At 44.7% G+C, this 27,687-nt stretch overlaps 2 protein-coding genes across 3 annotated transcripts in view; one reads left to right on the plus strand and one right to left on the minus strand.

Moving 5' to 3' along the window:
• gak (cyclin G associated kinase) overlaps window positions 1-15,415 on the minus strand; it is a 53,271-nt gene extending 37,856 nt beyond the window's left edge. For both annotated transcript variants that reach the window (XM_046348146.1, XM_046348145.1), the window contains exons 1-9: window positions 15,057-15,415; window positions 9,339-9,400; window positions 8,285-8,344; window positions 7,644-7,758; window positions 6,658-6,800; window positions 5,490-5,615; window positions 4,760-4,849; window positions 3,993-4,128; window positions 3,241-3,353 (exon numbers count right to left, since the gene is read on the minus strand). In XM_046348146.1, coding sequence (XP_046204102.1) covers window positions 3,241-3,353; window positions 3,993-4,128; window positions 4,760-4,849; window positions 5,490-5,615; window positions 6,658-6,800; window positions 7,644-7,758; window positions 8,285-8,344; window positions 9,339-9,400; window positions 15,057-15,198 — 987 coding nt within the window. In that variant the 5' untranslated portion in view covers window positions 15,199-15,415. The remainder of the gene's footprint in view (window positions 1-3,240; window positions 3,354-3,992; window positions 4,129-4,759; window positions 4,850-5,489; window positions 5,616-6,657; window positions 6,801-7,643; window positions 7,759-8,284; window positions 8,345-9,338; window positions 9,401-15,056) is intronic.
• Window positions 15,416-20,725: 5,310 nt separating this feature from the next.
• wdr31 (WD repeat domain 31) lies at window positions 20,726-27,656 on the plus strand. Its single transcript, XM_046348152.1, has 10 exons — window positions 20,726-21,042; window positions 21,408-21,568; window positions 21,767-21,896; window positions 21,988-22,062; window positions 22,434-22,578; window positions 22,784-22,884; window positions 23,500-23,567; window positions 25,115-25,256; window positions 25,538-25,700; window positions 25,809-27,656. The coding sequence occupies exons 2-10, from the start codon at window positions 21,519-21,521 to the stop codon at window positions 25,964-25,966; spliced, it is 1,032 nt and encodes a 343-aa protein (XP_046204108.1). The 5' UTR covers window positions 20,726-21,042; window positions 21,408-21,518; the 3' UTR covers window positions 25,967-27,656.
• Window positions 27,657-27,687: the final 31 nt, after the last annotated feature.

A 27,687-nucleotide genomic window follows, 5' to 3' on the forward strand; every position in this document is an offset into this window, starting at 1 on the left:
TACTACTGCTACTACTACTGCTACTACTGTTGCTGCCGATACTACTGCTACTACTGTTGCTGCCGATACTACTACTACTACTGTTGCTGCCGATACTACTACTACTACTGTTGCTGCCGATACTACTACTACTACTGTTGCTGCCGATACTACTACGACTACTACTACTGCTCCTGCACCTGAAATCGGCGCTGCTCACCAACAGCAAAAGATTAGCCTCATGACCGTGATGCTTTTACCACTATTAAACGATTAACACCCATTTAGTTCCAAACAAGAGAGCCAATAGAAGTCCATCCCTGCCATGCCAATCGTTCCAAGATTATTTTTTTTTACCTAACCCTTAAACCGCGCCCTATCAATTTCATAACAAGCCAAGTCCCACAGTAGGCCAAGCATTGGGTTCCCACAACATGCCAAGTTCCACAGTAGGCCAAGCATTGGGTTAACCACGACATGCCAAGTTCCACAGTAGGCCAAGCATTGGGTTAACTACAACATGCCAAGTCCCACAGTAGGCCAAGCATACAGTTCCCACAACATTCCAAGTTCCACAGTAGGCCAAGCATTGGGTTAACCACGACATGCCAAGTTCCACAGTAGGCCAAGCATTGGGTTAACCACAACATGCCAAGTCCCACAGTAGGCCAAGCATACAGTTCCCACAACATACCAAGTCCCAAAGTAGGCCAAGTATACAGTTCCCACAACTTGTCAAGTCCCAAAGTAGGCCAAGTATACGGTTCCCACAACACACCAAGTCCCACAGAAGGCCAAGTATACAGTTCCCACAACATGCCAAGTCACACAGTAGGCCAAGTATACGGTTCCCACAACATGCCAAGTCACAAAGTAGGCCAAGTCCCAAAGTAGGCCAGGTGTATACGGATCCCATAACATACCAAGTCCCAAAGTAGGCCAGGTATACAGTTCCCACAACTTGTCAAGTCCCACAGTAGGCCAAGTATACAGTTCCCACAACATGCCAAGTCACACAGTAGGCCAAGTATACGGTTCCCACAACATGCCAAGTCCCAAAGTAGGCCAAGTATACGGTTCCCACAACATGCCAAGTCACAAAGTAGGCCAAGTACACGGTTCCCACAACATGCCAAGCCCCACAATAGGCCAAGTCCCAAAGTAGGCCAGGTGTATACGGATCCCATAACATACCAAGTCCCAAAGGAGGCCAAGCACACAGTTCCCATAACATACCAAGTCCCACAGTAGGCCAAGTATACGGTTCCCACAACATACCAAGTCCCACAGCAGGCCAAGTATACGGTTCCCACAACATGCCAAGTCCCACAGCAGGCCAAGCATACGGTCCCACAACATACCAAGTCCCACAGCAGGCCAAGCATTACTCTCTCCCTGTCCCTCCTTCCCTTTTGTCTTTCTTTCTCCCTCTCCTGTGTGCCGTTCTCTCTCCATCACGTGACATCACTTTCCATTAAGACTGAAACGCCTGCAGTGTGTGGATATGGCTGGGATGAGACACTCCTTTGTGACCGATGGTGGCGGGGGCAGGTGGAAGGGGTTGAGGCAGAAGCAGGGAGGGGAGCAGGCACTCTCTCAATAGCTCTTCAGAGAGATGGTGGCACTACTGGAGAACTGACTCCCTTTGTACCCCAAGAACGGACTTGTTTGCCATAAGAGTCGGGGGGCTACACAGTCCCAATTCAATTCCTACATAGCCTTAGGTCCGAACTCATCATCGTTTGCAGTTGTTTAAGGTGGAAGCTTTAACAAAACACTTGTTATACCAAACCTGGAGGGGTTAGGTCCGAGAACAAGGGGGAGGGAGAGGGAATCTCTAAACCTCAGTCACACAAGGAGGGAAAGGTGACCTGACTTATCGTGTGACCTTAATCTGGGTATCCAACCAATAATATATCCTCCTCTCTCAGAAGAGAGAGGAGGATACCCCACCACAACTACTCACCCCTCTCCACAAACACTCTGATAGGGGCATTGTCCTAGCATTAGCATTAGCCCTAACAGAGAAATAAGTAGGTCATTGTGTGAGCGGCAGGGTAGCCTAGTGGTTAGAGTGTAGAGGCGGTAGGGTAGCCTAGTGGTTAGAGTGTAGAGGCGGTAGGGTAGCCTAGTGGTTAGAGTGTAGAGGCGGTAGGGTAGCCTAGTGGTTAGAGTGTAGAGGCGGTAGGGTAGCCTAGTGGTTAGAGTGTAGAGGCGGTAGGGTAGCCTAGTGGTTAGAGTGTAGAGGCGGTAGGGTAGCCTAGTGGTTAGAGTGTAGAGGCGGCAGGGTAACCTAGTGGTTAGAGTGTAGAGGCGGCAGGGTAGCCTAGTGGTTAGAGTGTAGAGGCGGTAGGGTAGCCTAGTGGTTAGAGTGTAGAGGTGGTAGGGTAGCCTAGTGGTTAGAGTGTAGAGGTGGTAGGGTAGCCTAGTGGTTAGAGTATAGAGGAGGCAGGGTAGTCTAGTGGTTAGAGTGTAGAGGCGGCAGGGTAGCCTAGTGGTTAGAGTGTAGAGGTGGCAGGGTAGCCTAGTGGTTAGAGTGTAGAGGTGGTAGGGTAGCCTTGTGGTTAGAGTGTAGAGGTGGCAGGGTAGCCTAGTGGTTAGAGTGTAGAGGTGGTAGGGTAGCCTAGTGGTTAGAGTGTAGAGGCGGCAGGGTAGCCTAGTGGTTAGAGTGTAGAGGAGGCAGGGTAGCCTAGTGGTTAGAGTGTAGAGGCGGCAGGGTAGCGTAGTGGTTAGAGTGTAGAGGCGGCAGGGTAGCCTAGTGGTTAGAGTGTAGAGGTGGTAGGGTAGCCTAGTGGTTAGAGTGTAGAGGTGGTAGGGTAGCCTAGTGGTTAGAGTGTAGAGGCGGCAGGGTAACCTAGTGGTTAGAGCGTTGGACTAGTAACCGAAAGGTTGCAAGTTCGAATCCCTGAGCTGACAAGGTACAAATCTGTCGTTCTGCCCCTGAACAGGCAGTTAAACCCACTGTTCCTAGGCCGTCATTGAAAATAAGAATTTGTTCTTAACCGACTTGCCTAGTAAAATAAAGGTCAACTTAAATATATATATTTTTTAAACTGGCAACATGGGGTGTTTGGCTGACATCATTACACATCCTGTGACAGTCATTGGGTATTTGGTAGTAATAGTCTATGTCAAGAACCCTCATGCAAAAGGCTCTAGAAAGGAGTCATGAAGGAGTTGGGTTGCAATGCTAGTGAGGTCAGACAAGCAGAAGGGGTTCAGTGGTCAAGGGGGTCAGGGGGTTGAAGGTCAGTCGGTTACCTCTGTGATGGGAGACTTGGGGTTGACATTGCGCGCCGCAGCGATCTCCTGCAGTTGGTTGACCAGCTCCGTGATGGACAGCCTCTCCTCTGGGTTGATCTTCAGCATGGATCCTGAGAAGAGGAGAGGAATGGCCCAAACAGAACCTCTTAACACATTTAAAAGCCCTTTTTACATCAGCAGTTGGGTCACAAATGGCTTAACAGATAACCATCCTAAAACCTTAAGAGCAAGCAATGCAGTGGCAGAAGCACAGTGGCTAGGAAAAAAACTATAGAAGGTCTGAACCTAGGAAGAAACCTAGAGAGGAACCAGGCTCCGAGGGGTGGTCAGAGGCAGGAACTCAGGAAGAAACCTAGAGAGGAACCAGGCTCCGAGGGGTGGCCAGAGGCAGGAACCCAGGAAGAAACATAGATAGGAACCAGGCTCCAAGAGGTGGTCAGAGGCAGGAACCTAGAGAGGAACCAGGCTCCGAGGGGTGGCCAGTCCTCTTCTGGCAGATCTCACATCATAATCTCAAAGTCGGTCTACCATATTTTTTCCGTGTGCGTTTTGTTACACGTCTTTTAAATACTAGTCGTTCCTGCCAAAAACAGCAACTAGACCTAGATGGACTGCTGGGTACAGGGATTCTCTTCATTTTTAATCAGATATTCAGCTATTCATTTATTTTTTACAAACACAGGCCGCATTTACTAAGACAACCACCCATTTCAGAGCCCCGATCTGATGAATGTACGGAGGTTCCTTACTGATGAGCTCGTGGTAAACAGTGTACTTGACGTCATTCTGGGGGATGGCGTACTTCCCGTTGACTATCTGCAGCTTAGCGCCTTCCTCGAAGGGGTGCTGCTTAAAACACAACAAGTAGAGGATACAACCCAATGCCTGGAGAGAGAGAGAGAGAGAGACGCACAGACACACAGAGAGAGAGAGACGCACAGACACACAGAGAGAGAGAGAGAGACGCACACAGACACACAGAGAGAGAGAGAGAGACGCACAGAGACGCACACAGACACACGGAGACACACAGACACACACAGACACACACAGACACACACAGACACACACAGACACACACAGACACACACAGACACACGGAGACACACGGAGACACACACAGACACACGGAGACACACACAGACACACACAGACACACACAGACACACACAGACACACACAGACACACACAGACACACACAGACACACACAGACACACACAGACAGACACACAGACAGACACAGACACACACAGACACACACACAGACACACACAGACACACACAGACACACACAGACACACAGACAGAGAGAGAGAAAAATAGAGAGATGTCGTTAAAGGGACAATTAAAAAACCTCTTAAATAACCCCCTATTCCCTTTATAGTGCACTACTTTTGACCAGAGCACAAAGGGCTCACCGTAGCAGGTGATATAGCAACCAATATAGCAGCAAACGAAACAACAAAAATAACAAATAGACACAGACTAAATAATGTTGCTGTGACAAGACTTACCCAGATGTCCTGCTTCTCGTTAATGGGGAAGTTGGAGTACAGGTCAATCATCTCAGGTGTCCTGTAGGCCGGAGTAGTGTTTCTGGTGATCTGGGTACAGTGGAAGGTGACCAGAGGGGGTAACTTTAGTTTACCGGTAGCTCACAGAAATAGAATGAGCAGAACGGGCCTCCCCATTTAAGTTAATGATGTCATAAAGGGTGCACCCACGAGTTTACCTATTCGAGGTTCCAAGTCCTAGTCATTCTATGTCTAAGGTTTAGCTATTTTCCTCACATTCAAATACAGACAACATCTAACCTTTTACTTTTCCCAGGAAAATGTGGGGATTAACAGCCTGTTTCCAAGAAAATCTTATGCACGAGTGATTCTTCTAGCCAATAATTAACTTTCTGTATCCATGCTAGTTTCCTGTAGAGCACCATTAAACTGGAGGAAAATAGACTGGCGTTACAGGATTTGAGGAAAGCCAGTGTGTTCTGATTTGATTAACCAACATTGGTGCAGGAACAAAGTATAATTTTGTGTAATTATATCAATAGGAGATGGTTTCCCAGACACTAATTAAGCCTAATTCTGGACTAAAAAGTATTTTAAGGAAATTATCCATTAAAGTAGATTTATAGTCCAGGATTAGGTCTCCTCTCCCCTGTGGAGTCTTCAGCAGCGATAGTGGAAGGACTAGAACCAGGACTAGCCCCGGTACTAGAACCGGGGCTTCCTAAATCACCTCATCCTCAACCATGGACCTCTTCTGGGCCGACCAGCCGTAGTCAGGGTAGTGGGCTATAGTGGTGGAACTGCCAAAGTCACACAGCTTGATGGTGCCTTGGTGACTGATCAGCAAGTTCTCAATCTGGAGGAGGCAGACAAAAAAAAAGGACAGTGGCTCATTATGCGATTGTAGTTTGTGCGTACATTTGTTTTTCTATATTTGTTCTGGGAATTTTGTTTGTTGTAAGGCGATGTCAGCACCATTTCACCAGATCAAATTCCTTTAAGAAGTAAATGTATTTGGCGAATCAAGGTGATTCTGATAAACATCAATAAAGCAAGGACAAGAGGCAGCAACACCTTGATTTTCTAGGGCGCTTTTGAAGCAGGGTGATATATTTTCTAGGGCGCTTCAGAAGCAGGGTGATTTATGTTAAAGTTGCTTTAGAAGCAGGGTGATTTATGTTAACGTTGCTTCAGAAGCAGGGTGATTTATGTTAACGTTGCTTCAGAAGCAGGGTGCTTCATGTTAACGTTGCTTCAGAAGCAGGGTGCTTCTCGGTCTCACATCAGCAGGCCACATGAAAATATTGCAGCGAGGCAACGCCGCTCCTCAGAACATTTGTCGACCCATTCACAAAACGCATAGCCTCTGGCAACTGAGAACCAGGTCAAACCATTCCAAAAACACTTAAAACAATCCCTGAGTCCGCTAGAAAGTCAGGAAACAGAGCGTGATGGGCCAGGCGAGGGGTGGAGGGGATCCAGGGAACACAGACGTCTACATCAGCACTCTGTAGCTACAGCAAGCACATCACCAGGGTGTTTGGTCACTGATCAAAACATTTTTTTTTTAAACATCTGACAAACAAGTGGCTGAAAGTTTAAGTGTGGCAGTGGTAGAGCAGGGAGGGAGGGAAGTCTTACCGGAGGAGGAAGAGAATGGTTATGTCTAGATGGCAAACAGATGGTAGCAAGCTATAGTGTAGTAAAGGAGGAAGAGGTATTGGCAATGGCAGGAGTTGAGAGGGGAAGTATGGTGATGTTGCATCAGAGATGCTGATCTTGGGTCAGTTTTGCATTTCCCCCACTAATGGTTAAGGTTAGGATTGGGAAAGGGACACTGATCCTAGAGCTGCACCTTGGAGAAATTACGGGGGCGAGTTGGGCTTTGAACTGCTCACCTTAAGATCCCGGTGGATGATAGGAGGCTTCTGTTTGTGCATGTGCTGCACGGCGCGACACGATTGGTAGAAGATCTTCAGCACTGTGTCACATGACATGGGTCCCTTCTGCTCCACCCGCTTGATGAAGTCCACCAGTTGACCTGAGGGAGGAAGACAGGAAGTGCCTGATCAGCAAAATGAAGAGTACTAGTCAAAGCAATTGCTAAATCACTGGCTAAACATTATGGGGCAGTTTCCCTGATACAGATTATGTTTAGTCCTGGACAAAACACATCTTTCGATGAAGAATCTTAGTCTCTATTGCTTTTTAGTTCCGAACTAGGCTCAATCTGTGCATAGGAAACCAGACATAAAGGTATTGCTAATTAGTAGAAGACTACAGCGCATACATTTGCTTGATAACATCAGGCATATTCACAGAAGTATAAACTGTATTACAGACTTGTGAATATACCACTCCAAAATAGGCCTCTAGAAGATGTCGCTACATCCACATTACGTTCCAGGAGGAAGAGTCAACGTCAGGCTTCTATTTTAGCCCCTAGCGCTGCGCACAGCGAAATAGAAAATGTAGTGCGGACGTAGCTTGAAGTGCTGCAACAGCTTTATGACTTCACTGTGTACCACAGAGGGGGCCCGGCCCGGTCCCGCACAGAGGGGGCCCGGCCCGGTCCCGCACAGAGGGGGCCCGGCCCGGTCCCGCACAGAGGGGGCCCGGCCCGGTCCCGCACAGAGGGGGCCCGGCCCGGCCCCGCACAGAGGGGGCCCGGCCCGGTCCCGCACAGAGGGGGCCCGGCCCGGTCCCGCACAGAGGGGGCCCGGCCCGGTCCCGCACAGAGGGGGCCCGGCCCGTCCCGCACAGAGGGGGCCCGGCCCGGTCCCGCACAGAGGGGGCCCGGCCCGGTCCCGCACAGAGGGGGCCCGGCCCGGTCCCGCACAGAGGGGAGCCGGCCCCAAAGCTGATAAAGTGGAGTCTACAGTACCTTTACAGAGCTCTGTGAGAATGAGGAACTCAGCCTGGCCCGTGTCCGACTCCTCCTTGGCAATGGACGCTGCAGAGCTGAACTGCACCACGTTGGGGTGACCAGAGAGCTTTTTCTACACAACACTCAGGTCAAAGAAAAGGAACTGGTTGTCTGTATATCAAACTGGGTTGTTTCTTAAGCCCAGTTTCCATTAGTGCTTTACATTTGTTTTCTTTTCTTTTTTTTATTTAACCTTTATTTAAACTAGGAAAGTAAGTTAAGAACTAATTCTTATTTACAATGACTGCCTACCCCGGTCAAACCCGAAACCGGACGACGCTGGGCCAATTGTGCGCCGCCCTATGGGACTCCCAATCATGGCCGGTTGTGATACGGCCTGGGGAAAAAAAGAAGAGAAAAAAAAAAATCGGGGCCACATTGGACCCTAAATGCCAATGGAAATAAAGTTTTAGCGAATTAGGCTGTTTTAATAATGTTAGGGTCAGAGGTTAGGGTCATGAATGTGGATGTATGAGGTGCCAAATCCATTGTTACGTCAAGACAGACACATCAGGTGTTCCTTGACTAAAGGAGGTTGTCTAGGAGGAATGTTCCGTGTTTGGCGTTCACCGAGAACACAGAACCACTCAAAAAGATACCATGATGCAGACCTCCTGGATGATTTCTTTGTTCTTCTCCTCCTCGTGGGACAGGAGCCTCTGTGTGCGCAAACACACACACACACACACACACACACACACACACACACACACACACACAACCATTTAACAAATACAGAACAGTGAACCATTTCCAAATACAGAACAGTCAAATGTAATGTTCCAAAGGAACAGGGCGCTATAAAGGAACTGGTCATAAAGGAAAGGGCGCTACATAAAGGAACAGGGCGCTACATAAAGGAACAGGGCGCTACATAAAGGAACAGGGCGCTACATAAAGGAACAGGGCGCTACATAAAGGAACAGGGCGCTACATAAAGGAACAGGGCGCTACATAAAGGAACAGGGCGCTACATAAAGGAACAGGGCGCTACATAAAGGAACAGGGCGCTACATAAAGGAACAGGGCGCTACATAAAGGAACAGGGCGCTACATAAAGGAACAGGGCGCTACATAAAGGAACAGGGCGCTACATAAAGGAACAGGGCGCTACATAAAGGAACAGGGCGCTACATAAAGGAACAGGGCGCTACATAAAGGAACAGGGCGCTACATAAAGGAACAGGGCGCTACATAAAGGAACAGGGCGCTACATAAAGGAACAGGGCGCTACATAAAGGAACAGGGCGCTACATAAAGGAACAGGGCGCTACATAAAGGAACAGGGCGCTACATAAAGGAACAGGGCGCTACATAAAGGAACAGGGCGCTACATAAAGGAATAGGGCTCTACATCAAGGAATAGGGCACCACATCAAGGAATAGGGCACCACATCAAGGAATAGGGCGCTACATAAAGGAATAGGGCGCTACATAAAGGAACAGGGCGCTACATAAAGGAATAGGGCGCTACATAAAGCAACAGGGCGCTACATAAAGGAACAGGGCGCTACATAAAGGAACAGGGCGCTACATAAAGGAATAGGGCACTACATCAAGGAATAGGGCACTATTTGTGATGACTGTCTAAACTAACATACGTTAGCAAGGTGTGTGCAGAAAGGGATAATGTGTGTGAAGGAAATCGCTTACCTTGAGAGCATAGTCTTTACTGCTGCCTATGTCCTGAGCTTCATACACAAATGCAAAACCACCTGCAGAGGAAAAGACAACGAAGCATCAATGGCCCGGATGAGAGAGCCAGCACAACAATAGCTCGCTTCAGTGCTATTTCACACCCAGTGTAAGTGCCAATCTCGGCCTCTATTCATAAAGTGTCTTGGAGTAGCAGTGCTGATCTAGGATCAGGTCCCCCCCCTGTCCATGTAATGTTACACATTATGGTTTAAAATACCAAACTGACCCTAGGTCAGCACTCCCACTTCGAGATGCTTTATGAGTGAGTATAGGGGGCTGGTGTTGTTAATGTGAATACCTTTCATTTAAAGAGACATTATATGTAACAGTGATTGCTGTCAAAAGTCAACATAGGTTTTCCTCAACCGATTGCACTTCAATACATTGTCATAACGGACAAGAAAACAAACAATTGCTTTAGAATTCTCATTGAAACAGAAGTGGACTAGTGAACACTAATCTGGAGACCACACCCATATTCCAGGGGGCTTTTAGTCACTACTGTTGCTGCTAAATCATTGACATTTGCAAGAGGTTCTGCCAAGTGTCAACAGAGCACTTCTCTTTTTCACAGACAACGTTATCGCAGCATCAGTTTTGCTGTGAGTTTTCAAGAATAGACACACAACACACTGCATCTGATGACTCATTTGTAACAATTCTGTTCCAAGTTAACCTTCAAAACGGAAAAAGGTGTGCTCCCTGCAGCTCAAACAAGACCATAACTCAGCTTGAATGTTTCTCAGAGCAAATCTGCACATTCCAACACTGTGTCTGCATTTGGGGAGTATTAGAATTGTGTACAAAGACATTTTTTTCTCATGATTTGCTAAACACCTAACATGTAAGATACCTCTGTGTGCACTGGGCAGACATCTCAAGTGAATACTAATTCACTATTCATTTTGCATACGCCCTTCAAGTCAATGAGGTTTTGCTCCAATTCCTTAGCGACAAACAGAGGCCCGCTGAAATTTGAGACCAGTCTGTTCTCTGTGAAACATGAAACACCGCAGGCAGGGCCTCCTCACTCTTTATTGGACAACAATGTAAAGGTGCCCTGTTTCTGGCACAACGCCATTGACATTCCACGCCTGAGGTATGTTACAGCCCTGGTATCTCAGTAACCAAATAAAGCCCTGCTAAAAACACCAGCACTCTCCTGCTTCCACAAACCAGTGTGTAGGCCCTATCTGCTACAGCAAACCTGTTAGCCAGGACAGAGGGACAAAGGTTGGAGGAGGGCTGTAGAGTGGAGACACTCCCAACTCAGGTGTCAAAGGCTAGTGTAATAAGGTATAGAGAGAGAGAAAGAGCAAGAGAGAGAGAAAAGGAAAGTAAAAAGAGAGAGCATTCATGTTAGACATGCTGCAAATAGTTGTTAGTGGGCCCCTTTGGGCCCTGGTCTATAGAGCATGTTTACAAAGGGCCAGGGACGACAGCAGTATCTTTACTTGGGCAGGGACGACACCAGTATCTTTACTTGGGCAGGGACGACACCAGTATCTTTACTTGGGCAGGGACGACACCAGTATCTTTACTTGGGCAGGGACGACACCAGTATCTTTACTTGGGCCGGGACGACACCAGTATCTTTACTTGGGCAGGGACGACACCAGTATCTTTACTTGGGCAGGGACGACACCAGTATCTTTACTTGGGCCGGGACGACACCAGTATCTTTACTTGGGCAGGGACGACACCAGTATCTTTACTTGGGCCGGGACGACACCAGTATCTTTACTTGGGCCGGGACGACACCAGTATCTTTACTTGGGAAGGGACGACACCAGTATCTTTACTTGGGAAGGGACGACACCAGTATCTTTACTTGGGCTGGGACGATACCAGTATCGCAATATTAATTCCATGGTAAAAATGAAAACACGAAGCAGACCAAACTCTTTGGTCCTTTAAAAACTTGCTGTATGTAAAAATAGTGTGCTATAGCTTGGGAAATAAATACATGTGAATTGAGGTGACAACATAATGATGTTTGGTCACAATATTAGGGCTGTTTTCCAAAAGAAGTTAGTGTTTGACATTAATGCTTGTCCGGGAGAGTAAAATATTTTTTTTACAAAATTCGTGCTAATGTTGGGTTTTTGAGCTAGCACCCAATAGAGTCCAATTCGCTCCTTGTCCAAGAATTACCCAGAATACTCCAAACGGGCAATTGACCTAGCAAAGGCAAAGTTTTCCATCTCCTCAAAAGTATAAAGTTCTCTTGCGTTACAGACTTATTCTAAAATTGATTGAATGTATTTTTTCTTTATCTACACACAATACCACACAAGGACAAATCAAAAACAATTTTTTTGTTGCAAATAAAATATTCAAAAACAGAAATACCTTATTTACATAATTATTCAAAACCTTTGCTATGAGACTCGAAATTGAGCTCAGATGCATACTGTTTCCATTGATCACCCTTGAGATGTTTCTACAATTTGATTTAAGTCCAGATTTGGTAACATGATTTGGAAAGGCACACACCTGTCTATATAAGGCCCCACAGTTGACAGTACATGTCAGAGCAAAAACCAAGCCATGAGGTCAAAGAAATTGTCCATAGAGCTCCTAGACAGGATTGTGTCGAGAAACAGATCAACAAATATCTGCAGCATTGAAGGTCCCCAAGAACACAGTGGCCTCCATCATTATTAAATGGAAGAAGTTAGGACCCACCAAGACTATTCCTAGAGCTGGCCACCTGGCTAAACGGAGCAATCGGGGGAAAAGGTCCTTGGTTAAGGAGGTGACCAAGAACCCGATGGCCACTGATAGAGCTCTAGAGTTCCTCTGTGGAGATGGGAGAACCTTCCAGAAGGAGAACCATCTCTGCAACACTCCACCAATCAGGCCTTTATGGTTGAGAGGCCAGGCGGAACACTTCCCAGTAAAAGGCCCATGACAGTCCGCTTGGAGTTTGCTGAAAGGCACCAAAAGACTCTCAGACCATGAGAAACAAGATTCTCTGGTCTGATGAATTCTTGATTGAACACTTTGGCCTGAATGCCAAGCATCACGTCACGAGTTAACCTAGCACCATCCCTATGTTGAAGCATAGGTGGCAGCATCATGCTGTGGGGATGTTTGTCAGCGGCAGGGACTGGGAGACTAGTTAGGATCGAGGCAAAGATGAACGGAGTGAAGTACAGAGAGATCCTTGATGAAAACCTACCACACGGTGCTCAGGTTCACCTTCCAACAGGACAACGACCCTAAACACACAGCCAAGACAACGCAGGAGTGGCTTTGGGACAAGTCTTTGAATGTCCTTGAGTGGCCCAGCCAGAGCCCAGACTTGAACCCAATCAAACATCTCTGGAGAGACCTGAAAATAGCTGTGCAGTGACAATCCCCATCCAAACTCACTGAGCTTGAGAAGAATGGGAGAAACTCCACAAATACAGGTGTGCAAAGCTTGCAGCTTCATAGACAAGAAGACGCAAGGCTGTGAACGCTGCCAAAGGTGCTGCAACAAAGTACTGAGTAAAGGGTCTGAATACTTATGCAAATGTAATTTGAGAATTTTTTTTGCAAAAAATTCTAAAATCCAGTTGTTGCCTTGTCATTATGGGGTATTGTGTGTAGATTGAGGGGACGACGACTATTTAATCCATTTTAGAATAAGGCTGTAACGTAACAAAATGTGGAAAAAGTTAAGGGGTCTGAATACTTTCTGAATGCACTGTATCTGCCGTTGCAAATGCCAGACTCTGAGGCACATCGATCTGCAGGTTGAACATGGTGAGACTGTAGACTCCTAAATTGACAGCTGTAAAAATCGCCTAAAAAAACTGTACTAACTAGCTACTTCACATGCTGATATTCTCTTTGGTATTATTGTGTGTGGCTATGTTTGCTTGCTAGCTAGCTAACTAACTAGCCAGACCACAGAGAGAGCATTGCAGAGTTTGTAGTCGACTTGAGCTGCAACAGACAACAAAATGAAACATTTGTTCACAAAAAAATATTCTTCTCACATTAGTGTTATTTAACACTGCAAATTAAAGAAACAAGTGGTTTTGGGTGGATTTCTCTTTTAATTTCTAACGGATATTTTAATCTCTGTTGCATGAAACCCCTTGTGCGTGCGGCCCTCTAATTGCATTTTAGAAAAAGCATGCGGACCCTACAGCCATGTGCGCATTTGTTGAGCTTATAATATGAATACATAAAACATTTCCGATGTGCAGTGGTTGTATGAATTTTGGATCTGTCGTCCCAGAGTCTGTTTTGAACCGGAAGAAATTATTTAATAAGGATTTGGTTGTAATGTTGTAATATTTTATAGGCTACCAAGGGAGGCCAACCATCCTCCAGGAGAGTGTTAAAGGGGCAGTGTTGTGTTTTGAGAGGCTTAAATATTCAAAGAGGCCAATAGGCAGAGTGTAGACTACATTTTTGTCTGATTCTCTATGGTAAACAAGATTGAAATGCATTTTTTGTTGTGGTTCCTTTGCATAATACAATGATGTAAAAATTGTTACAAGTGACTTGAGCTTTTGGACAAGTAAAAACTACCTATACTACTTGTCCTATGGACATTGATGACAGCTAGGGGACAAGGCAATGTAGCCTATGGCAATGTAAAGGTCCTGATTAAATCGGGACCGAATTAGAGAGGTGCGGAGATCCTGCAATCATTTCAAAGTCAATCTTAAAACAATCCTTTATTGTCAAGTATCTTTAATGTTTTATCAATGAAAGGAAGTGTCTCAGATGAAAACACAGTGCTCCTGTTTAGTTAATTATAAATTCTGAAGGTCTTCGTCATCAGGACTTTGTGCGGGTATTTCTATTCCTTTCATTACCATTTTTGACAATCTGAAATTGTTGGATGTCCATACACTCCTTTAAAAACTGACAACATTACAATAAACCTGATCACAAGAACAAATATTTTCCTTAATAAGGAACTATGAAGCATCGCTTGAGAGTGACGAGAAAGTGTTTGATTAAAGGGAAATTATTTCTCCATTTTGATGGCATGAAACACTTCAGGTCTCAGGAGTCTTCTCTGTAAACTTCCACATGAACAATACTGCACTGCTTTACGTTGAAGATTCTCAGAAGAGGTAATACTACCAACGGAACCGAAGCATTTGCTCTTTTCCTGCTCCATCTCTCCCCATATTCCTCAAAATGTCAGCTGTCTGTTTCAAGGGTAAGCAAGAACCTGTCCCACGCAGGTTGTGTACTGAGGGCAGAAAATAGTAAGTAGGTACTAGGTAGTTCGATTGTACACAAACAGTCTATATAGATATTATCCATGACAAATGTCTAAACAAAGTTATCTAATAATTATTTGTTACATGGACAGCACAGCTAAAGTACCCGTATTTATATTAACGTATTTATATGTACAACCCTTGCACCAGTATATCATCATGTAATTTGTTGACACCTGCCTATCATGTCAATACAGCCGTCTTAACAGTTGGCCTTAAATAAAAACATAAAATACTATAATATCTAGTATGTCTTGTTAAAATCATATTCTAGCTAGCTGATAAAGGATGCTAACAATAGCTAGCTAGCTATCTGGTTTATTGTTAGCTAACCAACCGGTATGGCTAGCTTGCTAGCTAGTTAAACGTTAACATTAGCAAGCCTAGTGTCATGTGAATATGACGTTTGCGGATTATCAGCCTTGACACAACTCACCTTCCGCTATAACCCTTTTGATTCTCAGTTTCATGTCACCAAGCTCCACAATTTGCCCAACAAAATCATTTTGGTCTCGACTTGCGCCTCCAGTGCCACCGGGCCCTGCCAGGAAATCAAGTGCCGACTGGAAGAGGGACATTTTGTCCTGCGTCCCCGGTGTAGCTCAGCGAGCTCTTTCCAGGCCTTACAGAGATAATATGCTGTAGGCAAAGGTTTTAAAAAATCAAATCAGTGATGTTGTTAAGTTAATTATGAACGTCGGTGTCTAGTTATTTGATTCCTTCGCTACACAAACATTATCGTCCTACTCATCTAGAGTGGCCATGACTGCACTTCCGTGGGGTGGTGACGCGTCTCGTGACATCACGAACCTTCTTCTTCTGTGGTATTAATGGAGGTCCGCAAATTAAAGTTTAAGGAGCATGCCGCCACCTACTGTGCTGGAATGTGAGTTCAATAAAAGTTTTTCCTAATGCTGTACTAATAAGAAAAATAAATAAACGAATAAATCCCTACTAACAAACCCTCACCAAAACCCTTCCAACCCCCTAGTAGAAGCACCAGTGTTGGGCTCCCGAGCGGCACAGCAGTCTAAGGCACTGCATCTCAGGTGTCACTACAGACCCTGGTTCAATTCCAGGCTGTATCACAACTGGCCATGATTGGGAGTCCCATAGGGCGGCGCACAATTGGATGGTGTTGTCCGGGTTAGGGTTTGGCCATCATTGTAAATAATAATTTATTTAACTGACTTGCCTAGTTAAATAAAGGTTCCATTTTTTTTATTTTATTCTGACAGAATGTCCACTTACTAAGGGAGCAGCCACTTACTAAGGGAGCAGCCATCCGTCCGCCTAGTAGTTCCACCAATCTGTTTTACAGCCTCTGTGTAACAGCTGTCCAGCGAAGACAAGAATACTGGTCTCGACACCAGTGTAAACAGATATGATTGTAGATCGTAACTCTCTTACGTTGTGTTTTTAAAAGGACTGTCCAGTCAGCGATCCCAGTTGATCTGTAGTTTATTCTTACAAAAATAGTACAAAATGCTATAAATGTAAGTACCTGACGATAGACACAAGGAAGAACATTAGATGTGTAGGACAACAGTATGTTAATGGCTGTAAATTTGTGATTTGTTTGTTAGCATGGAAATAACAGAATTAGCAGGGAGCTCCAACATAGGATTTTGCCTGTGCTTAGCTGGATTGCGTTTCTTTTTATCCCAAAAAACTACCTAGTCCTTGCCGATGACAAGCATACCCATAACTTGATGGAGCCACCGCCATGCTTGAAAATATGAAGAGTGTTACTCGGTGACGAGTTTGTGTTATATTTGCCCCAAGCATAACTCTTTGCATTTATTTGTAACAGCGAACACAAGATCACTGGTCTCGGCACCAGTGTAACAGATGTGATCATACTTGGCTGTAGATTTGTGATTAGTCTGTAAGCAGGGAAATAACTGTGAATTATGAGGGAACTATTGGGACCATTACAATTAGAGCATGCCAGCTAACACACTATTACAGCAATAACATCCTATTAGAGCATGCTAGCTAACTCGCTCTAACTTTGGAAGTATGCTTGGGGCCATTGTCCATTTGGAAGACCCATTTGAGACCAAGCTTTGACTTCATAACTGATGTCTTGAGATGTTGCTTCAATATATCCACAGAATTTTTCCTCCAAACATAACGATGGTCATTATGCCCAAACAGTTCTATTTTTGTTTCATCAGACCAGAGGACATTTCTCCAAAAAGTACAATCTTTGTCCCCATGTGCAGTTGCAAACCGTAGTCTGTTTTGTTTTAATGGTGGTTTTGGAGCAATGGCTTCTTCCTTGCTGAGCCGCCTTTCAGGTTATGTCGATATAGGACTCGTTTTACTGTGGAAATAGATACTTTTGTACCTGTTTCCTCCAGCATCTTCACAAGGTCCTTTGCTGTTGTTCTGGGATTGATTTGCACTTTTCACACCAACGTATGTTCATCTCTAGGAGACAGAACGCATCTCCTTCCTGAGCGGTATGCCGGCTGCGTGGTTCCATGGTGTTTATACTTGCGTGCTATTGTTTGTACAGATGAACGTGGTACCTCCAGGCATTTGGAAATTGCTCCCAAGGATGAACCAGACTTGTGGAGGTCTAAAATTACGTTTTGTTGGTTGATGTCTTCTGATTTTCCCATGATGTCAAGCAAAGAGGCACTGAGTTGAAAGGTAGGCCCTGAAATTCATCCACAGGTACACCTCCAATTGACTCAAATAATGTCAATTAGCCTATTAGAAACTTCTAAAGACATAACATAATTTGCTGGAATTTTCCAAGCTGTTTAAAGGCATGGTCAACTTAGTGTATGTAAACTTCTGACCCACTGGAATTGTGATACAGTGATTTATAAAGTGAAAAAAATTGTGTGTAAAAATTGTTTAAAAAATGACTTGTGTCATGCACAAAGTAGTGGTCCTAACCGACTTGCCAAAACTATAGTTTGTTAACAAGAAATTTGTGGAGTGGTTTAAAAATAAGTTTTAGGGGCCTACCAAGTGGCGCAGCAGTCTAAGGCACTGCATCACAGTGCAAGCTGTGCCATGAGAGATTTTGGGTTTGAGTACAGGCTCTGTCGCAGGCGGCCGCGACTGGGAGGCCCTTGGGGCGGCGCACAATTGGCCCAGCGTCGTCCGGGTTAGGGAGGGTTTGGCCAGCAGGGATATTTTGAATGCTTAGCAGGACAGAAAAATATTCTAATTCACACTTATCAAGAGAACATCCCTGGTCATCCCTACTGCCTCTGATCTGGCAGACTCACTAAACACATGCTTCATTTGTAAGTGATGTCTGAGTGTTGGAGAGTACCCCTGGCTATCCCAGGGATGAACACTTTTCCTCAAGTAGCGTGACTTTCACTTTTACTTTAGTCATTTTCTATTATTAAGGTATCTTTACTTTTACTCAAGTATGACAATTGGGTACTTTTTCCACCACTGCTAGCTTAGTGATGAGCTTGGAGCGGACTATGGTGTTGAACATTGAGCTGGAGTCTATGAACAGCATTCTCACGTAGCATATTTCCCCCTCCTGTTCAGGTGGAAGGGGCAGTGTTAAGTGGAATTGAGATTGCATCATCTGTGGTCTGTGGTGGAGGTATGCAAAGCTGTCATCACGTCAAAGGGTGGCGTCAGAGTAGCTCAAAAATAAAATATACTTAGATTTGTTTAACATTATTTTGGTTACTACATTATGTGTGTTATTTCATAGTTGTGATGGCTTCACTATTATTCTACTATGTAGAAAATAGTACAAATAAAGAAAAATCCTTGAATGAGTGGGTGTGTCCAAACTTTTGAATGGTACTGTATATATACATTTATATTCCAGAATCTGGTCCGGAAGCTAATTTCCTGAAATGATATCCATTTTGCTATGGGGTTTTGTACTGTGTATTTAAATAGTGTATTCTCGACATAGCCCATTCTAATATTTATTCTACTGTACAGTTAGTTACACTGTTTATTTATACATCACATATTTATTTATATACTTTGATTCTTGACATAGCTCATCCTAATATATCTACTGCTGTACATATCATTCTTAGTATATCTTGTGTAAATCTGGTGTATACGGTACACACCGAGTGTACACAATAATAAGAACACCTTCCTAATATTGAGTTGCACCACCCTCTTTTTACCCTCTGAACAGCCGCAATTCATCGGGGCATGGACTCTACAAGGTGTCGAAAGCTTTCCACATGGACTCTACAAGGTGTCGAAAGCTTTCCACAGGGAAACTGTTGAGCGAGAAAAACCCAGCAGCTTTGAAGTTCTTGACACAAACCGGTGCGCCTACAACCTACAACCATACCCTGTTCACATGCAGCTAAATCTTTTGTCTTGCCCATTCACCCTCTGAATTGAACACATACAGAACCTACAACCATACCCTGTTCACATGCAGCTAAATCTTTTGTCTTGCCCATTCACCCTCTGAATTGAACACATACAGAACCTACAACCATACCCTGTTCACATGCAGCTAAATCTTTTGTCTTGCCCATTCACCCTCTGAATTGAACACATACAGAACCTACAACCATACCCTGTTCACATGCAGCTAAATCTTTTGTCTTGCCCATTCACCCTCTGAATTGAACACATACAGAACCTACAACCATACCCTGTTCACATGCAGCTAAATCTTTTGTCTTGCCCATTCACCCTCTGAATTGAACACATACACAATTAATATCTCAATTGTCTCAAGGCTAAAAATCCTTCTTTAACCAGTCTCCTCCCCTCCATCTATAATGATTGAAGTGGATTTTAATTAACAAGCGACATCAATAAGGGATCATAGGTTTCACCTGGTCAGTCTATGTAATGGAAAGAGCAGGTGTTCTTAATGTTTTGTACACTCAGTGTTCATACAGACAGAGTTTGGATTACTGTTGCAGTGCGATTTGAGTTGTTAAATTGGACCATTTTTTGTCATTTTAACTCTTTTTCTCCCTAATTTCTTGACGTCCAATTACGATGGAGAAGGACGAGTCACATGACCCGCCAAACCGCACTTCTTAAAACCTGCTCGCTTAACCCGAGCCAGTCGTGACACAGGCTGTAGTGACGCTGCAACAATGCGACATGCCGTAGACCGCTGGGAGGCCTTTCTTGTTACATTTTTGATTATTTGTGTACTTGCTTTCCATATTACTGCATTTTTTAGGAGACTAGTAACATAAGCTTCTCGCGGCACCCGCTATAATATCAGCTAAACTGTGTACACGACAATTAACTTTGATTTGAAAGGAAAGAGAATCTGACTTAGGACTCTGACACCCTCTCCCTAGCTCTACAACTTGCCCCCACCACAAACTTGCCCCTTAAGTCACCTGATCATTTAGAAGTGAACTTTGATTCATTGCTCGTCCAATGTGACATTCCGTTGGCTCACTGCATTTGTGATCCATATTGGGATGTTCCAGTGCACTCTTATCCTGTTGTGTCCACCATCCTGGCTGTCTGCCCTGGAGTTGCCATGGTGATAGTTATGGTGTATGGAGAGGATGGAACCCCATGTAAACAAGCGCACAAAGCAGGTGTTCACTACAAGGAACAAACACAACCTGACACTCATTGACTGGAAATGCCAATGTGAATGCCATTCTGAATCTCCCATAAATGTCCTTGAGAGGCCCACTCCACCATTAGCCACCCCCTAAGGCAGTTACAAAATCATGAAATTGGACTGAAACATGACTGGTACTCAGACTAGATTACAATAGCTACAACATAAAAAATAAAAAAAATAAAAAATAAATGTTACTGTATGTATTTTTGTCAGGTAGGACCATACAGCACTAAATGAACGTTTGTAAACTAAAGTTTACATTAATCCAAAATATAGTTGATATTTTCTCCTTTTCTATCTGTGTTTACTATATTTCCAAAATGCTTTAATATGTCCTCATGTTTGTTTATTTATGTAGGGAAAATTAGTTTTAGCAACATAAAAGCTTGCAATATTGGGTTACATCATTTTACATGGGCCTTGCCACGCCACTAGTCTAAAGCCCAAAAATCACACAAAATGAGAGCGCGGACTTTTATTAGGTAGTGGACTTTTAGAAAGCTATTTGTCAAAGTGGCTCCTCCCTCTGTGTCAGGTGACCTCAGTTCGCCTGGTAACAGAGAAAGCGTCGCTAGGAAGTGAATAGTGCGATGAGTTCGCGGCAAAAAAATAGCTTTTTTGAGGCAATCTACGGCGAAAGTTTACGAATACCGGGTACGGGAGTACAGTTTATCTGTGAGAAGAAGGGAGTAAAGTTGTCTAATTTATCACAATTATGCGTCGTCGAGTACTAGCTAGCTCATTCACATCTCGTGGCATGAGAGATAAAACAAGATTAAGTTAGCAAGCTAGCTAGCCAGCAGCTAGCTAGCTTAGTAGTCATAGTCAATTACGCACCCCAGCTGGGCAGGTAAGCAAAAATAGATCTGGCTTGCCACCACCTGTTTTAGCTCGACAAGTCACTGTAAAAAAAATATATATTTTGTATCTGTTTACCATTGAAAGTACCGTTAGCCTGGTGTGTGTGTCCGAATAACACTGCTACAGCTATGGAAGTAGTGTCGTCGGTTGGGTTAATGCGATGTGGCAGTAATCATAATAGGATTTCACCCTCCTTCCTGAATAAAGCTTCCTTCTGTCTGTCGCCCGATTTATTTATTTAGCTCATGGAGTGTTTACATCATCACACAGTTGAATAGGTAGACTACTGTAACGGTGTCAAGTGACAGAGTGTGTGCACGTTGTATTAATCTGTGTGTTGGGTTGATATTTCAGCAGAAGGTGGTTGACAGTGGAAGGATAACACTACCCTCATCTGCTCATATGGGTTGGGGACCTGGGTGGTAGCTCTGCTTGCTTCCACAGCCAGGTTGTTCTGACACAAACATGGGGAAACTTCAGAGCAAGTTCCGAAGGTCGCGCTCTGAACTGTACAGGTAAGACCGCCAGCAACATCAACACAGGCTGAGTGACCCCATACCTAAACCTGTTTAAAGATAAACTCCGGATGTTCTATTGATCAGATAATCTGTGCGGTGCTTGGTTCAGATTGTAACAATCTCATAACATACCTCAAATAGGCCTAAGATCATTGAAGGCTATTCTTGAGGTGCAATTGTATTGTGCCTCTGCAGGGCGACCAAAGGTGATGGCGAGGATGCTGCTGTTAGTCAGGTGATACAGTATGAACCCGCCCACCGTGATGCCGTCAACTGTGTCACCAACCTGACCTCAGACCTCTGTGTGTCTGGAGGAGGTGACATGGTGAGTAAATTGACTAGGTTTTATGCATGTGTTTTACGAGTGACAATATAGTACAGGAAACTGACTGCTAATCTGTTTCATCTTTCCCCAGGCAGTGGTTGTGTATGACTGGAGAGGAGGGAAGTTATGTCAGTCATTCCAAGGTCACAACAGAGAGGTTACCAAGGTAAACAGCCAGTGCACTCTGAGGTAGTTGAAGAAGAGGGTACAATGTGGCTGTGGCTATTGAATGAATGAATGGATGCCTGCCTGCCGTTGTTTTATTAGTGTGTTTGTAGTCTTTAGAATAGATATCAATTGGGGTACTGGGAGTAACCGAGTAGAAAAATACATCTCCCACACACACGATTTTACCTCTGCACAGATGTTGTATGTGTTTTGTAAATATTCTGTATCTAATTATCGAGTCTCCTCCTCTCTCTCTCTGTCTCCTCCTCTCTCTCTCTGTCTCCTCCTCTCTCTCTCTGTCTCCTCCTCTCTCTCTCTGTCTCCTCCTCTCTCTCTCTCTCTGTCTCCTCCTCTCTCTCTGTCTCCCAGGTGGAGTGTTTTCCTGGAAGCACTTGGATCTTTAGTGCGTCTCGAGACAAGAGTGTTATGATGTGGGATCTCAACCAGGGGGACGAGCCCATCCAGGAGTTCTGTGGCCATGAGCTGGTGGTCAACGGGCTGGCCGTCAGTCCAGGTAGAAACAGGGTGAAGTTTCCCCCTAGGTGCAGATCTAGGATCAGATTTTCCCTCCTCCCCCAATCTTAACATTTAACTTAACCTTCAAGATCAGCGTCTAGGGACAACTTCCCCCTTCACCCCTCAAACACTTGCATTAACACCTTATCAAACACCATTATAAATACCTGTGTGTGTGTAAACCATACTTGTATTTTCGTTAGATGGGTCGAGGCTGTGCACTGGTTCCCGTGATAACTCCATGTGCCTCTGGGACATTGAGTCTGGCGAGCGTGTGCATAAGAACACAGTCTCCAGAAACCTGGTACGTGACTCTTCTGTCCCTTGATTTGAGGGTACTATTAAAAAAAGGGTTTATAAAAAGGTAGGATGATATCTCGTACCCTGTGTCCAAATTATCATACTGTTTACTGTAAGTATTTACTAGGCACTAACAGTACTGCATACTATTTAGAAACACGGTTTGGTAAAAAGTTCTACTAGTGCAAATGATGAACATACTACAGCTCATCCATACTGAGGAAGTGTCGTCTGTTGCACCGTCATAGTGGAAAGGCAATTTAATTCATGAATATGTTCAAGTGAAATCACAAAGTTCGGTGATGCGTTTTGCATAGTTTGGACCATCTTACTTTGTACTGAAAGTGCTCTATCTTAAATGTCACTGCTGACCAGCAACGTTTTTAGGATCATATCAACAGTGGACTAATAAACGATATTTATTTATTTATTTATTTTGTAGTAAAATATCCCTTTTAAGGAATTCACACTATATGAAAAAAGGGGGAAATGAGTATGACATCCTGGCATTTAAAAACATACAAAATGTAGATCAATCTTGCACACTACTAAACGTTATATTATTCCATGAGTATTGTAAATATTATTCCGTATGATATAGAGCCGGACTCTTTTTCAGGTTACTCATGTGTGCTGGGTACCTGAGAGCAGCTCCATCGTTCAGACATCAGAGGATAAAACCATCAGGTAAGTTGTTATAGCCTGGTTCCCAAATCTGTCCGTGCTTTTGCCTACTTCATTGTCAAGCCAAACATGTTTTGAATACCAATTCCATAAGGAGTTTGGAAGAGAGCAGTAACAGACTGTCCCCCAGGCTATATGCTGTTGGTAGTCACTCAGGGTATGATCACTAACAGTGTTACTGTGTGTAATGCAGTCAGAGGAGGCTAGTGGCCTACAGGGAGGAGGTGAGGGCCCTCGGAGTGTGGTGTCAGGAAAATAACCTCACACTCAACGTCAACAAAACTAAGGAGATGATTGTGGACTTCAGGAAACAGCAGAGGGAACACCCCCCTATCCACATCGATGGAACAGTAGTGGAGAGGGTAGCTAGTTTTAAGTTCCTCGGCATACACATCACAGACAAACTGAATTGGTCCACTCACACTGACAGCGTCGTGAAGAAGGCGCAGCAGCGCCTATTCAACCTCAGGAGGCTGAAGAAATTCGGCTTGTCACCAAAAGCACTCACAAACTTCTACAGATGCACAATCGAGAGCATCCTGGCGGGCTGTATCACCGCCTGGTACGGCAACTGCTCCGCCCTCAACCGTAAGGCTCTCCAGAGGGTAGTGAGGACTGCACAACGCATCACCGGGGGCAAACTACCTGCCCTCCAGGACACCTACACCACCCGTTGTTACAGGAAGGCCATAAAGATCATCAAGGACATCAACCACCCGAACCACTGCCTGTTCACCCCGCTATCCAGAAGGCGAGGTCAGTACAGGTGCATCAAAGCTGGGACCGAGAAACTGAAAAACAGCTTCTATCTCAAGGCCATCAGACTGTTAAACAGCCACCACTAACATTGAGTGGCTGCTGCCAACACACTGTCATTGACACTGACCCAACTCCAGCCATTTTAATAATGGGAATTGATGGGAAATGATGTAAATATATCACTAGCCACTTTAAACAATGCTACCTTATATAATGTTACTTACCCTACATTCATCTCATATGCATATGTATATACTGTACTCTACATCATCGACTGCATCCTTATGTAACACATGTATCACTAGCCACTTTAACTATGCCACTTTGTTTACTTTGTCTACACACTCATCTCATATGTATATACTGTACTCGATACCATCTACTGTATGCTGCTCTGTACCATCACTCATTCATATATCCTTATGTACATGTTCCTTATCCCCTTACACTGTGTATAAGACAGTAGTTTTGGAATTGTTAGTTAGATTACTTGTTGGTTATCACTGCATTGTCGGAACTAGAAGCACAAGCATTTCGCTACACTCGCATTAACATCTGCTAACCATGTGTATGTGACAAATAAAATTTGATTTGATTTGAGTGGGAGGAGCTATGAGGACGGGCTCATTGCATAGGCTGGAATGGAATGAATGTTCCATATGTTTGATGTGTCCGATACCGTTCCATTGAATCCATTCCAGCCATTACAATGAGCCCGTCCTCCTATAGCTCCTCCCACCCGCATCTGAATGCAGTGCTCCAGGTTGATACATGCATTTTGAATTGTGCAGGGTGTGGGACAGTCGCACCTGGCAGGTCACTAACACGTTCCCAGCCAAGCAATACATCCAGACACACTGTGATATCAGCGCCAACGGCAACCACCTCTTGTCCAGCAGCAATGGCTTCGGAGGCCAAGGCTGTGAGGCTACGGTGAGTTCCCCCCTTCAACCCTGTCTGGGTTTCCAATTCTCTACCCTCTTCCAGAACTGTGCACTTGTGCCCCCCCCCCACAGTGAAAGGTATTGGTTTGGTGTAGCAATGACTGAAGTGTTCACCTTGTTGTTCACACCTGTCCACCTCTTTTAAATTGACGAGGGGGAAGTGTACAAGTTCACACTCCTGTAGAGAATTTAAATGAAGCCTGTCCCTACGGAGTATTGTTATTGTGTGAATCCCACACCCACTCATGTGTTTTCTGTGTGTGTTTGTAGCTTTGGGACCTCAGGCAGCCTGGCTGTAAGGTGGTGGAGTACCGGGGCCATCGCGAGACCACCGCTTGCTGTGTGTTCCTGCCCTCTAGCCCCGGGGGCCCTGCGCTCGTAGCGTCCTCCTCTCATGACTGCTCAGTCAAAATCTGGGATCAAAACACTGCAGGTAACACTGCCCTACACCACCCTACGATGCCCTACCCTAGTGAGCTAAATGGCCTCTACTCATCATGGTTCTTTCCTATTTTCCTTGTCACTCTTTCTCTCTCTGAAGCCTGTCTGACCACTCTGACCCTGGATGGATCAGGTCCTTTGGTGTCTTTGGCCCCAAGTGACTCCAGCAGTCTGCTGTGTGCCAGCTTTAACACAGGGCTCCACATACTCCACCATCACAAGGATGGGCTGGACCTAAAGGAGGTGGCGCGCTTCTGATGAGGGCACAGGACCGGTGCCGGCACGGTAACCCGAAAACCCATTACACTGTGGGCCACACAGACCTCCAAGCCAGCGGGGCCCTTTAAGTCAGATGGACCCGATCAGGAGACACCATCCCTGGGTCAACTGACGGGAGAAGACCCCTGCGAGTCATTCTAAATCAGGGCGAGCCCTAGACATTGTACTCGGAGCATCAGGCGAGGCCCAACTGCTTCGGGACAACAGAAATGTTTTGGATGTTTGGAGACTAAGTGGATAGTGATAGCTTTAGCACGTACAATTAGCCAAATGAAGTAGACAATTGTGGAATCGTTAATCAGATCGTTTAGGAAAAGCTGTAACCACTATAAAACAGAGCGGGCAGATAAATCATGAATCGTTGAGAGCAGGGGTGTATTCACTAGGAACCAAACGGGCCCGAAACGTGGAGGGACTAATCCTGAACTTGTCCAATAAGAGCAAATGTTCATTGCAAAATATTCAGTTGCAAAAATGCATTTTGCTTCGGTGTGCACCAATGAATACACCCCAGTCGTGTCTAAACTCTAAAGTGTCTACTTCAGACCGGACTAGGGTGAAACTTGACAGGAGGAGAGTGACACTTACGTTCTTACGACAGTTTATTTGAAATGGCTTCACGACCCCATTTTTAATAATATAATAACTTACCACATTTTATCAGCCGCTTTTATCCAAAGTGACGACTTAGTCATGCGTGCATATATATATATATATATATTTTTTTAACGTATGAGTGGTGCCGGGAATCGAACTCACTATCCTGGTGTGGCAAGCGCCATACTCTACCAACTGAGCTACAGCGCAACCAGGCAGTGCTAATGTCGACCCAGCTTGTGATACTCGACTTCTGTGACATACTCCGTTATTACGCTGGCAAAAATTGGAACTTCCCTTCTGCAATGCCCACAAGCAGGACTCCTTTAGAACAGCGTGGACAAGCAGAACTCATTAGAACAGAATGGACAAGTCTGACAAGCAGAACTCATTAGAACAGCGTGGACAAGCAGAACTCATTAGAACAGGAAGGACAAGCAGAACTCATTAGAACAGGAAGGACAAGCAGAACTCATTAGAACAGGAAGGACAAGCAGAACTCATTAGAACAGGAAGGACAAGCAGAACTCATTAGAACAGGAAGGACAAGCAGAACTCATTAGAACAGGAAGGACAAGCAGAACTCATTAGAACAGGAAGGACAAGCAGAACTCATTAGAACAGAATGGACAAGCAGAACTCATTAGAACAGAATGGACAAGCAGAACTCATTAGAACAGAATGGACAAGCAGAACGCATTAGAACAGAATGGACAAGCAGAACTCATTAGAACAGAATGGACAAGCAGAACTCATTAGAACAGGAAGGACAAGCAGAACTCATTAGAACAGGAAGCGTGGACACAGCGTGGACAAGACCAAGCACTAAATCAGACTGGGGGGGGGGGAATAACATCAATGACGATGTAACTTTCTTCACAGAAAAACATACAGTATAAAATGATTGTCTAATGATCTTCTGAACTTCCCAATGCATTTCAAAACATATGTCCTTCAGATTGAAATACTGTCAAAAGTACTGTCAGACTGATTTGTAATAGACTGTCATAGGCCCATATTTAAAAAGTTAACCATGGCTGTTGATTACATCACCTTTTTTTTTTTTTTTTTTTTTTCAAAATATTGGGGTCGCGAAAACATTT

Source organism: Oncorhynchus gorbuscha, linkage group LG04 (genome assembly GCF_021184085.1).
Source record: "Oncorhynchus gorbuscha isolate QuinsamMale2020 ecotype Even-year linkage group LG04, OgorEven_v1.0, whole genome shotgun sequence".
In the NCBI taxonomy this organism is placed as follows: domain Eukaryota; kingdom Metazoa; phylum Chordata; class Actinopteri; order Salmoniformes; family Salmonidae; genus Oncorhynchus; species Oncorhynchus gorbuscha.